This window comes from Solenopsis invicta, chromosome 14 (genome assembly GCF_016802725.1).
Source record: "Solenopsis invicta isolate M01_SB chromosome 14, UNIL_Sinv_3.0, whole genome shotgun sequence".
Classification (NCBI taxonomy): domain Eukaryota; kingdom Metazoa; phylum Arthropoda; class Insecta; order Hymenoptera; family Formicidae; genus Solenopsis; species Solenopsis invicta.
Window position 1 is genome coordinate 9,160,978 of NC_052677.1, and position 14,344 is coordinate 9,175,321.

Genomic DNA, 14,344 nt, shown 5'->3' on the forward strand with positions numbered 1-14,344 from the left:
GGGAAAAAGTTTCATGATCGACTCCCTGTTCTGGATGCAACACACGCGATACGCGTCAGATTTTATTTACAGCAAAATGGATGTTAATACGGACAACAACCCACATCCATCTCTCGAGAAATGGATGTAGGTTGTTGTCCGTGCTAACATCCACACTGTTTTTAACGGCGGGTTGCAAAATGGATGTGACACGTAGTTCCCATTCTGGCCAGAACAGATGTGCGTCACTAGTGTACGGGAGTTTCAAAGCGTTATAGGAAAAAGGCCGCCGTGGCCGCTCTCAGGTTCCTCTCTGATAGAGGCTGCGTTCCGAAATTCACTGCCAGTACTGAAAATCTATAGTATACGTAACATGAACTATAGATTTTCAGTACTTGCAGTGTATATCGGAACGCAGCCATAGTCTAAGCTTTTATCAATACAAAACTGGAGCATATTCACTAGATTTTGACCAATAAAATTATACATAGTAAATTTACTTCTTAAACCCATGGGATATTCTTATTTGGAATATTGGCTACACTGACGAAAAAATAAAAGAATGTGAAAGAGAAGACGCTAATCTTATCATAACGGTAGTGAGCAGTTTGCATTAATTTGTTTCATTAGTCTTACAAATGTTGACATGTAACGTAATGTAGAATCGTATCGATTGGGGGATTGCGTTGTTGAGACATGTATACCAAAAGTCATAATTTCACTGTCATGTGTTATGCGATGTGATAATTACAAAGTATTCACTACAATGATGACTGATCGTATCGACACTTCTCTGTCATTTACAATGAAAAAAGAACAGAATGTTTGTAATGACAGCGACAGTGATATTAGCATGGATAATGGCAATGACTTCTCATCTGTGTCCCTACCGACATTTTCTATTAACAATTCTATTATTGCTGACGAATCCAACGACGAGTTCTTACATCTCACTCCAATGGCATGTGTCTTTTATTTATATATACATGTACTTATTTTCTTTAGATAGTAAAAAATAGTAAAAGATGATTTTCAGTTGACTCTCTAAAAAACTTCATTATATCGTTATATTATGTATTAGTATATTTAACATGATGAAAATTCTTTGAATTTAAGCTGCTTCTAATTTCTAAAGAAATTGTTTTATTTCAAATTCAATTGGTAGTTAAATAGAACGAATCTAAGTCTAGAAATAACTTTTACAATTAAATTTTATTTCAATTTGAAAGAATTAACTAATATTAGTGTTTCTTGGCTTAATTATAATAATGATCAAAATTAAGTTATTTTATTTTTAAGGATTATCAAAGTACTTTTTCAATTCAATCAATGATCAATGGTATATGGTTACAACTATTTTACATACAATGTATATATGTTTGTACAGGTTCGTGCAGTATATCTGTCTTATCTCCATGAATGCTTACTTAGAAATTATACAACTTGTTATAAACAAAATAATGATATCCCAAATATCCAAGTTAAAAAGTGTGCAGACCAAATGGAATTGCATGCTGTCCAGTTGGCACTGGAAACTAGTTTGTATAGACAAAATATGTTAAAAATGGTAAGAAATATCAAAGAAATATCAAGAATGAAAAAATGGTTAACTGAGAAAGACTGTTTTCCTTTTACAAGCATTATTCTATTCTTTTTGATATTCAATGAGTAACAAAACTAGAATGACACTTGTGTCAACTGTATTCATTAAAAGGCAAGCAGCCAAAGATACAAGGTCAATAAGTTCCATTTTTTTTTTTTTTTTTATATTTTATGTCATAGTAATTTGTTTATCTTTGTAGATTGCAGATGTAAAATCGCACACAATAAATAAGAAAGCTTACAAACGATTAATAATATTTTTAGAAAAACCTAAAGATAGAATTGATTGTGCTATACAAACAGATGACACATGGATGGACTTGGAAGGAATGTGTCAAACAAATGTACAAAATGTATCTATTACATCTGTAGATTGTGAGAAACCATCACAAATAGCATTACCAATCGTGGATTCTAACAGCTTCTGCGAAAGTGCTATAGAAGATTATAATGAAACAGATGCACTGCAAAGCAGTTATGTTACAAAAGATGAATCTGATGATGCTAGTCAAGGGATTAAGATTCAAGATCAGATTGATTCTCATATAATGGATAATGTATCTGTCAAAAATGATGATGAAAATTCACAAGATTCTTTATTACAACATATGCAAGACATGTTTTGCGAAAGTGACGATAGTAGTGATCTCACGAGATTAATTGAGAAACATTCTGGTGTTACTAAAGCAAATATTGATAAAGAAATTAATAAGATATGTTTAGAAGCGGACATTGCAGGCTCAAATCTTTTTCATGTTCCACTGGGTAATAATGTGTCAAAGCCTAATCTAGCAAAAGTGAGTGAAGGAAGAATTAGCTTTAGTCGCTATAAAGAAATGCAAAGTAGAAAAGCCATTAAACAAAAAGGAATTAATGCTAACGAAACTATCGAAAGTAAACAAAAACAGAAGATGAGTGCTATTTGGTTCGTGGAACGTGTGCATCAAGTTTCGAAATTGAAAGATAAAATGACCGAGTTATCATTGACAAATTATCGAAGGCATGGAAGAATAAAAGAAAAATTTCTTCGTCTGTTTGGGGAATTTGAGGAAGAGGATATGATGCCAGATTCACCAATCTGTATAGAGGAACATTTACCAGCTTGTAAAGAAAGAATTGCACCTTGGATTGTAAAATATTTAATGCCATTCTACAAAAAAAGAAGAATCAAAGATCGTCAGCTATTCAAAGCTGTTGCCAAGTATATCACAGATATGCTTATTTTAGAGAATACTTTTCCAGGTAAGCCACTGATCGACCAAATATACATTGTTGTGATTTTTGGCACCCGTTAAAAAAAATTTATGCAATTTTCTGTAAAAACAATCATAATGTTTCAATAACAGTACATAATATAAAATATTTGCAGTATTATATGATTATGTTGTCTTATAAGTAACTATATTAATATAATGTCAATAGAATCTTATTTGCAATATTTTATCAAAAAGAGTTGATTATTGAAAAAAACCTGGTTTAAATATCTTCGATTCATACATTTCTTTTATATCGCGTGTAGTACTTCCTTTTGTGTAATTATAGTAGAGAAGTATCAATATAGGGAAAAGGTATGCAGCTGCTGTGCTGCTTTTTCAACTTGTAACTTGATTCTCACAACATAACGTTCTTTATGGTTCACAATATACCCATATATTCTTCTATTTATATATTTCAGAACAAGAGTGTGTAAGCAAGTATATAGAAGATTACTTCAAGAACAAGAAGTTTATTAAGAATAAACAGGATATATATGTATAGGATAACTCCGGTATTTACTTTTCCTTAATCACAAAAAGTAAGAATAAAGGTGAGAAATAAGATTTGCTCGCAGCCACTTTATTATGTTTTTATGTTATATTAGTATGTCATGATTTCAGTCTTTTTACTGTTAATATTAACGAAATCATGAGTTAAATCAATTTGTTGGGAGTAGTACAGCAATGTATTACAATCAGGGTTGGGTAAGTTAATATATTTTTTTAACTAAATTAAGTTAAAGTTAATGATTTATAAAATTAATTTACATTAAAAGTTATACGAATAAAAAACTAACTAGTTGAAAGTAAATTAACTCGAGTTAAATTAGAAATTAATTACTCAAAGCAATTATAATATGGATCAACAAATAAACTTAATATTTTATTTGTAAATTAAGTTTGTATAATATAACAAAGAAATCTTATTTCTTATATGGAAATGTATTTTTCTCTTACAATTTTTTCTTATACATAGATAAATTTTTTTATTTACGAAACAAGTTAACGAATTAAAGTTAATGTATTTCAAAAATAACTTTAGTTAAAGTTACAAATTAAATCATTAAAAATTAACCAAATTAAGTTAGAAGTTATTAACTTACAACTTTATTAATTCATTTTTAACTCTTTAACTAGTTACTACCCAACCCTGATTACAATCTATGTAAAATGATTATTCTCTCTGTAAAGAGTGTAAAAAGTTTAGTGGTTTGTGATAAGTGTAAAGGTATATTGGATGGAGTATATCAAAATGTGTTTAACTTTTGCATGTGTTTGTTCATTTTGATTGTTTCACTCATAAGTGACCATATATATGTTCCATCTCTTTTGATATATTGGAAGAATGCAAGGATTTCCAAGTTTTTTTTTCAATTATAAGAAAATATTTCATTAAAAACTAGGTGCGACATATCGGAGTTACCCTAAGAGAAATTGATAGCATTATAAGTTCACACAATACAAATCGGTAAAATATAGAAATTTTATTTTAAAGTAGTTATTTTTTTCATAATATTTTATATTTTTTTTGTATATCACGATGAGGAATTACATATATATATTACAATGTAAATACTCATGAATAAAATTTAAAATCTGTAAAACTTTCAAATAGAAATTTAATTTTGGCAAAAGTGTGTTGTGTATGTACGTGTGAACAGCGAATTTTTTTTATCCTCGTACCAACTTCTGTCAACTATGAGTTAAAAGGTAACAATTTACGTATTAAATGTTGAAATATGTTAAACAGTACATTAACCACATTATTTAAAAAATGAGGACCACATGATTTTTACAACATGATTCTTATGAATAATAACATTTTTTTATTTTACTTATTTCTTTTGTTATAAACAGTATTATATGATAACAGTACAGACAGAATAAATCTAGTAACATGTAAGAATGGTTTTGCCAATTTACCATTTATTTTTCTTATAAAGATGCTTAACTAATATATACTTTTAGCATAACAATATTTAAAGAGTAAACTAGATGTAGATATCTTCAAATAAGCATCCTGATTTGATACTGTGGTACTGGAAGCTTACTTAGTTTTTGCAAGAATATAGAATATTTGTGATTTTCAAATAAAGATGTCAATGTAAATATCGCGAACCTGAATATGACGGCTTGGTGGAAAAAGTATTTTATGGTGATACATTTTTATGGCGACTTATGTGTTACGTATCTTTCCAGGTACATAATTCTTATCTATTATCGGTTCTTGCAGAAACATATGCAAACATCGTTCGTTCTGTGCCAAAGGATGTCCAGCTATTCTGAAATATAATTATGCAATACAAACGGCTGTTCAATTCATATGCACAGATGAAAATAATTAAAATTTATTGGAGTATGCAATATGCATGTCAAGTATTACTGTGATTAAAATATACATATAAATATCTCAATGAAATATATATATATATACATATATATATATATATATATATATATATATATATATATATATCCACACATGATTTAGAAAACATTTTAATAATTTTTGTTTTGTGTCTAAACTGAACATAATTTTGACAAAGAAAAATAAGTAAGCAACATATTACTTGTATAGTTCCAATTAAATTAATACTGCAAACTATTAGATGTTGGATATGTTTGTTCATTTAAAAGAAATAATTAGATATTTTCTTTCTATCAATTTCTCTCTTCCCTTTTCTTTTTTTCTGAATAGAAAACAAGTATAAACTCTTTAAAAAATAGAAAAAATGCAATATGTAAAACAATTTTTCAATAATTACCATGCATAGAGCGCTAGATTACATTTTACAAAAAGATTAATTTAAATATATATATATATATATTTATTTATTTTTTTTAATAAAATGCAGAATATATAATTTCTTGTTGAGCAAACAATAAAAGCAAACAATATGCTCACTTGTTAACGAAAACTTCCAAGCCTTTTCTTCGATCTTCGATAAAATCTTCTTCAAATATTCCATCATCTCCACGAAAAGGCATTTGACGTTTCCATGCTTTCCCTGGTAAAGGTGGTACCACTATCTGCAATTTACAAAAATAAAAATATCATGTTTATATCATGTTATACATGCTTTTGATGATATCAATTGCTGAATAACAAATTTAATAAATGGACATATATTTCCTTAAATAATTGCAAATTATAACTTGTTTTAAATTATTCTCAAATTAAAAATCTTCATAAGTAAAAATATATATCAATGATATCATTCTGTAATAGTAATCTTTAGTTTCTCTCTTGTGTTATTTTTATATAAGTACATTTCTAGGAACTAACCTTGCTATCTCTTTCTAATTCATTTCTCAGCCATTCAAAATCACTGTATCGTCTTCTTACCGTTGAATCCTTTACTTTAAAGACTGGTAGGTTTGTCTGTAAAAAGAAATCAGTATAATTTTGAATAAGCATATTTCTTGGGTTGCACATACACACATATACCTTGTACACACATTTACGAGTCTTAAAATATATGATAAAATATTTGCAACACATGTTTATACAATGCAAGCGCACATAAATGCACATATAATTTTTTCATTCATCATATTCCTATTCTGAATTGTTCAATGTTACACTTTTATGTCTTACTTGAAACATCAAAAGTCAGAACGTACATTATAAAAAAAAAAAAAAAAAAAAAAAACATGAATACATGAGATTGTCAAAAACATTACATTCGTTTCGAAAGCTACAGACAACGAGCATACGAGTCGGTCTTTATCAATACGATAGCGGGTACAACCCACGATACATGTCTAATCAAGTAGTGAACATGATTGAATTACGGTTATTTGACGCGGCTGTTTCATTGTCGCAGGCGGAAAGAATAAATTTCGGATTTCAGCATGCTATATGTGCGATACATTGAAAGTTGCGGAAATATGTGAAGCAAAATAGATGTTACTTACTCTCATACGAACTTCGTAATCGGTATATCGTTTCTTGCCGACGCCGTGTGTAATCGGATTAATCACGTCGATTTCAAGAAAGTTAGCAGGCGCCGCGTAAGCGTCGTCCAGCGTTTGTTTTTTCACATTTAAGCGCCGCGTTGCGTCTACGGTTGTGTCCGCCATTTCACAATTACGAGTTTCAACTTAATATTACGTTCGCCTTAGCGAACCTTGCTTCTGTAAAACGCTCAAAAACACTAAACGATATGCAACGAATACTGACGGATGTTACGCGAGACACCCAACCGCCAGAAGTGACAGCGCTTAGTAACCTGACACAATTGGTTTCTCTCTCTCTTTTTCTTTCTTTTTCATCTTCTGCTACGTCACATGTCATACACGCACCCTTATGAACAATGAACATACAATAAAACTTTGAGCCCCCTCTGGTGTAATGAAGTGTAGAAATTACAGTAATCAGCCAACGAAATGCTGCCATTGATCTAATGAGGTCATCTAATTGGTTGCTTTTACACTAGCTACACTCAAAATGAGACTCGTCTACCAATCAGAGAGCCGCATTAGAATCCTAATGAGCTTTCTACAATAAGTCATTAGTCGGTATCATAAGTCATAAGCCATAAAAATAGATCAATCACAGTCAAATGTGAAGAGAATATTCGACTGTGATTGATAGGCTTTCTATAATAAACTATTATTAGTCAGTATCATAAGTCATAAGCCATAAGAATTGATCAATCACAGTTGAATATTCTCTTCACATTTGACTGTGATTGGTCAATTTTTATGGTTTGTGACTTATAATACCAATTAAGGCCTAGTTTACACCGATTACTTGATACGTACTAACTAGTAATTTTTTATTATATTATCCTTATTTCGACAATGAATTTAAAGAATAGTATATTAAGCTAATATAATATAAATCGAGATAATTAAATATATGTATCATGTATACACTAAAGTCCTATATAAAGAGAGAAGCGACATTGATGTCCAAAGCTCTGATTGGTTAGGTTCTGATCGATACTTGAATCTGATTGATACTTGATTGGCTAAGCGAGCAGCCATATTGTGACCACGCTGTTTGCAGAATGATACGAATGGTGTTTGATGACGTTGGCGGTCCCAAAATGGCGGACCGCCAATTGGATACTAAAGGCTATGGTGGGGGTTCGATGTCGCTTTTCTCTTTATATAGGACTCTAGTATACACGCATCGTCGAAAGTAAGATAATTTAATAGAAAGTTTAATAGATACGAGTTAGTATGCGTATTAAGTGCTCAATGCAAACTGGGCCTAATAGCTTATTGTAGAAAGCTTATAAAAGTTATGAAGGATTCACACTACGTCTGACAAATCAATATCCAATAGGAAATAAAATTTTCTTAGAACAACACTTTTGCTCTACAAGAATTTTATTTCTTATTGGATAATGGATCGATGGATACAGTGAATCCTTAGTTAAGACATCGCTCTTGCGCGCATGCGTCGATTGCCATTAATAGGAAATAAACGCGTGGTTATTGGTTCGTGGTTTGCTACATACGACACCAAATATTTTTATTGGCTGCGTTCAGCAGAAAAAGCAGCTTTGCGACTGTTGTAAAATTCTTTAATATTATTGGTTTGTGCATTTAAATCCGGCAGGAATCAAGGGCAAGAACCAATCGCATCCAAGAATTTCACACAGTTGCAAAGCTGCTTTTTCTGTTGAACGTAGCCATTATATTTTGTTTTGTATTCTGAGAACTACTTGTTTCCTGAATATGGTGGAACCAATCAAAAATTATCATTTGGTGCCCTAAATATAAAGAAACTATAAAAAATTTGAACATGATATACGAGAAATATAAGAAAGAATGGACAATTTGATAAATTGTTTGCATATTGTTAGTAATTTAATATTATTTCATTGTTATAACGTACATGTACGCTCAGGATACTAAAATCTTATACTAGATTAGATATGTGCAAATTATATAGTTTGACGAATACTTGAGAATACATGAGAAATCCATTTTTACATTGTCAACTTGTTCATCTTGAAATAATCCATTCTATATATTTATCAAATTAAGTATTCTTATCAAATTAAGTAAACTGTATATAAGGTGATTATTAATGAATGTCCCCATTTTTTACCATAAGAACATGATTTACCGACAGATACGTATTTGTAACATATTATTATATTAGAACTTACAAATGCATGCTCCTATGGTAAAAAGTGGGGACATTCATTAATAATCACCCTATGTGTATGTATGTGTGTATGTATGTATGTATATATGTATATGTATATGTATATGTATGTATGTATGTACGTACGTACGTACGTACGTATGTATGTATGTATGTACGTATGTATGTACGTATGTATGTACGTATGTATGTATGTACGCATGTATGTACGCATGTATGTACGCATGTATGTACGCATGTATGTACGCATGTATGTACGTATGTATGTACGTATGTATGTACGTATGTATGTACGTATGTATGTACGTATGTATGTACGTATGTATGTACGTATGTATGTACGTATGTATGTACGTATGTATGTATGTATGTATGTATGTATGTATGTATGTATGTATGTATGTATGTATGTATGTATGTATGTATGTATGTATGTATGTATGTATGTATGTATGTATGTATGTATGTATGTATGTATGTATGTATGTATGTATGTATGTATGTATGTATGTATGTATGTATGTATGTACGTATGTATGTACGTATGTATGTATGTATGTATGTATGTACATATATATATATATTTTTTGCACAATAAAATAGTTATTTCCCTTGCTAAAGTATTTCTATTAAATAATATTTTCCAAATAATCACATGGAACATATAGCATTATTATAATACGAAATACATCATACGTTGATATATTCCTGGCATTTAAAAAGTATATAAAGATTAAAAAATTTCCTTAACAATACTTCACATATGCCATCATTCAACTTGCATCATGATGACACTGTGTATTTTACTCTTCCAAAAAGAAATATTGGCCAGCTCTTTTCTGCTCCAAGTCCTGAGAAAAAAAATTAAAATTGCAGAATTGAGCCTTTAAAAAATATAGAGAAGATAACACACGTGCATGCATAGGCATTCGTATGTATTATAAATAAAATGAGATTTATACATGAAGACTAAAGAAAATAATATACCAACAGTTTAGATCATTTATATACGCAAAATATATGTATAGAAAATTCTATGGAATAATACTTTACTGAATGATTCACTCAAATTAAAATAAATCATAGCTCTTCTTAATTCTTTAATAGATTAAAACTATCAAGGGAATAATGGCAATTAAACATTTTGAATATATCTTACCTTGCTTCAGAAAAAATTATATCAACAAAATATGTATCAAAATATCTTATGTATACGTACCTTTACCGATTGACTTTTATTGATCCGAGGTCGAAAATTGTTGGGATCTCTTCTGAAAGTGATACCCAATAGTTCCAAAAATCTATTCATACCATTTAACAAAGATTGAGGGCTATGAGCGGTAGTTGATAAAGATGGTGTACCAGAAAACACTATTACACGATCAGACAAGTATGTAGCCATGATAAAATCGTGTTCCACTACAAATCCTGTTTTCTTTGCATGTAATATAAATCTGAAATGTAAATGCAATTTTTATATTATTTATTTAGCAATCACATTGATGTAAATCTATTTAGTCTTTAAAAACCTTTTGATGACTTTTGCAGCAACCAAACGTTGTTCGGAATCCAAATACGCGGATGGCTCGTCGATTAGGTAAACATCAGCTGGTTTTCCCAGACAAAGGGCCAGAGCAACTCGCTGTAACTCTCCACCAGAAAGATTCTGCACTTCTTGATCCATGATATCATCGATCTTTAAAGGCTTCATTACGTCAGTAACAAATTGAGGATGCACGTATGCGTCTCGAACTTTCTCATGTAACAGCTGTCTGACAATACCTTGGGATTTTGGGCTTATCTTTTGTGGTTTATAACTGATGTGAAGTTGAGGGATACTTTCTGCAAAGTAACAATTTTATTTCTTATAATTTATGTCATATAGCATATGCACATATATATAGCTGGGATTTTCTTATTAAGGCTTAAACATTTAAGAAATAATTTTAAAAAAAGAAAAGCTGTATCTAATTTTACAGTTATTAAATCTTACTTTTATGCAAATATCATATAAATAAAATGTTATTACATGTATTTTATTTATCTTATAATCATGTCATATTTAGAATTTTATTATTCCCATGCTTTCTCAGTAATCATATCACCAATGACAGATACATGAGTATCCTACGTGTTCGTACTTACGCGTAAATTTCTACAAATGTAAACCATCCGTACCTGATCCATCATCCGGAGGTAAGTTGCCAGCCAACATTCTGATAAACGTTGTTTTACCAGTCCCATTTTCTCCTAGTAAAACAAGTATCTCAGAATCAGTAAATTGTCCTTTCTCGACATTTAAATGAAAAGTTCCCATTGTTTTCACCATAGCAGGATACTCGTAGTGATTCATGCGTTTCACTTCTTCTTCAGTTGCACTTTCTGCCACTTTGAACACAAGAGATTCTTCACGAAATCGTAAATTTTCCGTGGGAACAAATCCATCAAGGAAAATGTTTATTCCTTCTCTTACAGAAAAAGGCATGGTAACAACACCATATGCTCCAGGAACGCCATACAGGCAACAAATAAAGTCAGACAAATAGTCCAAAACTGATAAATCGTGCTCCACTACTATTATAAACCTGACATATTGAGGTAAATAATAAATACATTAACAATTTAACAAAAATTAATCGTCTCTTCCTTCCTTTTATTTTCTTTTACTTACTTGTCTGGATGAATCAGAGATCTAATAGTCACAGCGGCATTAAGACGCTGTTTGACATCTAGATAAGAGGAAGGCTCATCGAACATGAAAATATCTCCATTCTGAATACATACCATTGCACAAGCAAATCGCTGAAGCTCTCCACCAGAAAGTGCTTCAATACCTCGATCGCGTATATGCAGCAAATCTAAAAAATATACATCAATAGAAGTATAAAAAGGATTGTAAAAACTTTTGTCCAAAAATAATTTTTATAAAAACAAGTATGAAAATTCTTATTTACCAAGCATTGCGCAAATTTCCATCTGATTCTTGCATTCATCTTTTTTATCTAATAGCTGCTGCACAGTACCTTTCACGGCTTTAGGAATTTGATCAACATATTGAGGTTTAATAAGTGCTTTTAGATCATCTTCCAAAATTTTGGTGAAATAATTCTGCAACTCGCTACCTCTGAAATGACTCAAAATTTCTGTCCAATCTGGTGGATCCTGTTAAAATAAAAAAAAAAAACTTTCCGTGTAATCCATTTGAGTTTACATACTTATATATGGATGTTGTATGTATTATATATAACTACATACAGAATATCTGCCCAGGTTTGGTTTTTGCTTGCCAGCTAAAATTTTAAGAGCAGTTGATTTACCAATCCCATTAGTTCCTACAAGTCCAAGAACTTCACCTGGACGAGGAATAGGAAGTCTATGTAATTTAAATGAGTTTTTAGAATAACGATGTGTTGTTTCCTTTTCTAAATTACTGGGAAGATTAATAATAGATATCGCTTCAAATGGACATTTCTACAAGAAATTGTCTTTTATTAGCATTAACATTAAAAGTTAATTATTATTATCACACACTAATTAAAGATAAGCACTACATAAAAAAAATAGTTTTACATAGTTTGATAGTTTTACATAGCTTATTTAATTCTATTTATCATTATTCAAAAAACGTCTCTATGTTTAATAAAAAGTGTAATTCAACAAAGTTAAACATTAATTTGAAGATAAGATATTAAAAACAAAATTATTATATAATTTTATTATGCAATAAAATTACCTTGACACAGATACCACATCCAATACATAGTTCCTCTGAGATGGCAGCTATTTTACTGTTTGGAGTAACTTCGATACAAAGTTTTCCCATTCGTACTACAGGACAAGATCTTTTGCATTCTTGTCTACACCGTTTAGGTTTACACTTGTCAGAATTTACAATTGCAATACGAGTCAAACGATCCGTTTCTTCCATTGATTTTTTTGGTGGCATGATGATGTGCTAACTTTAAGAATAAAAACAGCTTTGGCTATCATTGATACATTGTACAAATAATATATTATAATGCAAAAATAAAGCATATAAAATGTTGAAAAATAATAAGACATAAAAGAACAAATAAAGAGACAAAATATACATATAACATAAATCTAAATTGAATAATAATTTATAAATGTAGTCGGTACCTTAAATAGTATTATCGAAATTTTACAGTACAATTGTATATCTCATGAAATTATTTATAACAAAATTAAATAAAAAAATTTTATTGAATATTAGAAAAAAAAATGAAGCAAATATAAACAAAAGTTAACAAAAAAGAGAAAGCCAAAATTAGGATAAAAAAATCAATATGACTATAACAATCAGATTATAATTATCATAAATGTAAAAGCTGTTAATCCATACGACCTATAACCTATCATTCAATTCGTAAATGCTAAAGTATATTGCGAAATGCTCACGATATAAATATCAACGCTATCGTAATGATAGTAAAAAAAACTTGTATTACATATAAGAAGTTTGAATAGAATTTTAACGGGTTAGATTATCCATACCGATCAAAAACGTGGATGTACCAAAAGGAAGTGACTCCGGCGACTCCAAATGAACCTATACAACGCGTTCCGCTCTTTCAACTAGCAATTTTTCTCGAGACGCCATCTTTACAATGTAGGCATACACTACGGTCATCGATTTTGTCCCTGAGAGAAAAGTTCACAAACTGAGAAGTCACCATCTTTCTACATACTCACAATTCATGATTAACGTAACGACCAATAATGTGCGGAATGGTGAAACTGCGGAACGTTCGTGATTGGTAGCGGCTTTATTCCGCCGTTCCGCTCCGCTAAGGTATATTTTCTTATAGCGTTTTTCATTGGGAAAACTAGTGCGCACTAGAGTCCTATATAAAGAGAGAAGCGACATTGATGTCCGAAGCTCTGATTGGTAATCTAATTGATACTTGATTGGCTAAGCGAGCAGCCATATTGCGACCACAGCTGTTTGCAGAATGATACGAATGGTGTTTGATGACGTTAAAGCGGTCCCAAAATGGTGGTGGAGGACTCAATTGGATACTGAAGGTTGTGGTGAGGGTTTGATGTCGCTTCTCTCTTTATATAGGACTCTAGTGCGGGTGACACTCTTTTGGACACAGCACAATTGGACACCAACCAATCATCTTGACTTATCTAACCAAACCAACGGAAAAACTCTAGGCATCGGCCGCTGTGAGTGGTGGTATCCAATCGTGCGGTGTCCAATCGTGCGCATTCCCGTTCAGATTCCTCAACCGGGTGCACCCTCAACCAACGGAAATACTCTAAGCATCGGCCTCTATGATTGGTGGTGTCCAATCGGGTCTGTGCGCAATTGCGACACTCCCGTAAAAAGATGGCGACTTTTTAGTTTGTAAAA

The 14,344-nt window shown here is 30.9% G+C and overlaps 3 protein-coding genes across 3 annotated transcripts; 1 reads left to right on the forward strand and 2 right to left on the reverse strand.

Annotated features, from left to right (window-relative positions):
- Window positions 1-462: 462 nt before the first annotated feature.
- LOC105201376 lies at window positions 463-3,401 on the forward strand. Its single transcript, XM_011169371.3, has 4 exons — window positions 463-940; window positions 1,367-1,546; window positions 1,782-2,823; window positions 3,257-3,401. The coding sequence occupies exons 1-4, from the start codon at window positions 713-715 to the stop codon at window positions 3,337-3,339; spliced, it is 1,533 nt and encodes a 510-aa protein (XP_011167673.1). The 5' UTR covers window positions 463-712; the 3' UTR covers window positions 3,340-3,401.
- A 1,239-nt stretch (window positions 3,402-4,640) lies between these two features.
- On the reverse strand, window positions 4,641-7,155 carry LOC105193407 (sorting nexin-12). The gene is made up of 4 exons (XM_026139569.2): window positions 6,756-7,155; window positions 6,124-6,219; window positions 5,743-5,867; window positions 4,641-5,119 (listed from the first exon to the last, which is right to left on the reverse strand). The coding sequence occupies exons 1-4, from the start codon at window positions 6,918-6,920 to the stop codon at window positions 5,014-5,016; spliced, it is 492 nt and encodes a 163-aa protein (XP_025995354.1). The 5' UTR covers window positions 6,921-7,155; the 3' UTR covers window positions 4,641-5,013.
- Window positions 7,156-9,567: 2,412 nt separating this feature from the next.
- Window positions 9,568-13,632, reverse strand: LOC105198472 (ATP-binding cassette sub-family E member 1). Its single transcript, XM_011165182.3, has 9 exons — window positions 13,480-13,632; window positions 12,698-12,923; window positions 12,220-12,435; window positions 11,919-12,126; window positions 11,636-11,822; window positions 11,143-11,549; window positions 10,494-10,806; window positions 10,184-10,418; window positions 9,568-9,815 (listed from the first exon to the last, which is right to left on the reverse strand). The coding sequence occupies exons 2-9, from the start codon at window positions 12,908-12,910 to the stop codon at window positions 9,768-9,770; spliced, it is 1,827 nt and encodes a 608-aa protein (XP_011163484.1). The 5' UTR covers window positions 12,911-12,923; window positions 13,480-13,632; the 3' UTR covers window positions 9,568-9,767.
- Window positions 13,633-14,344: the final 712 nt, after the last annotated feature.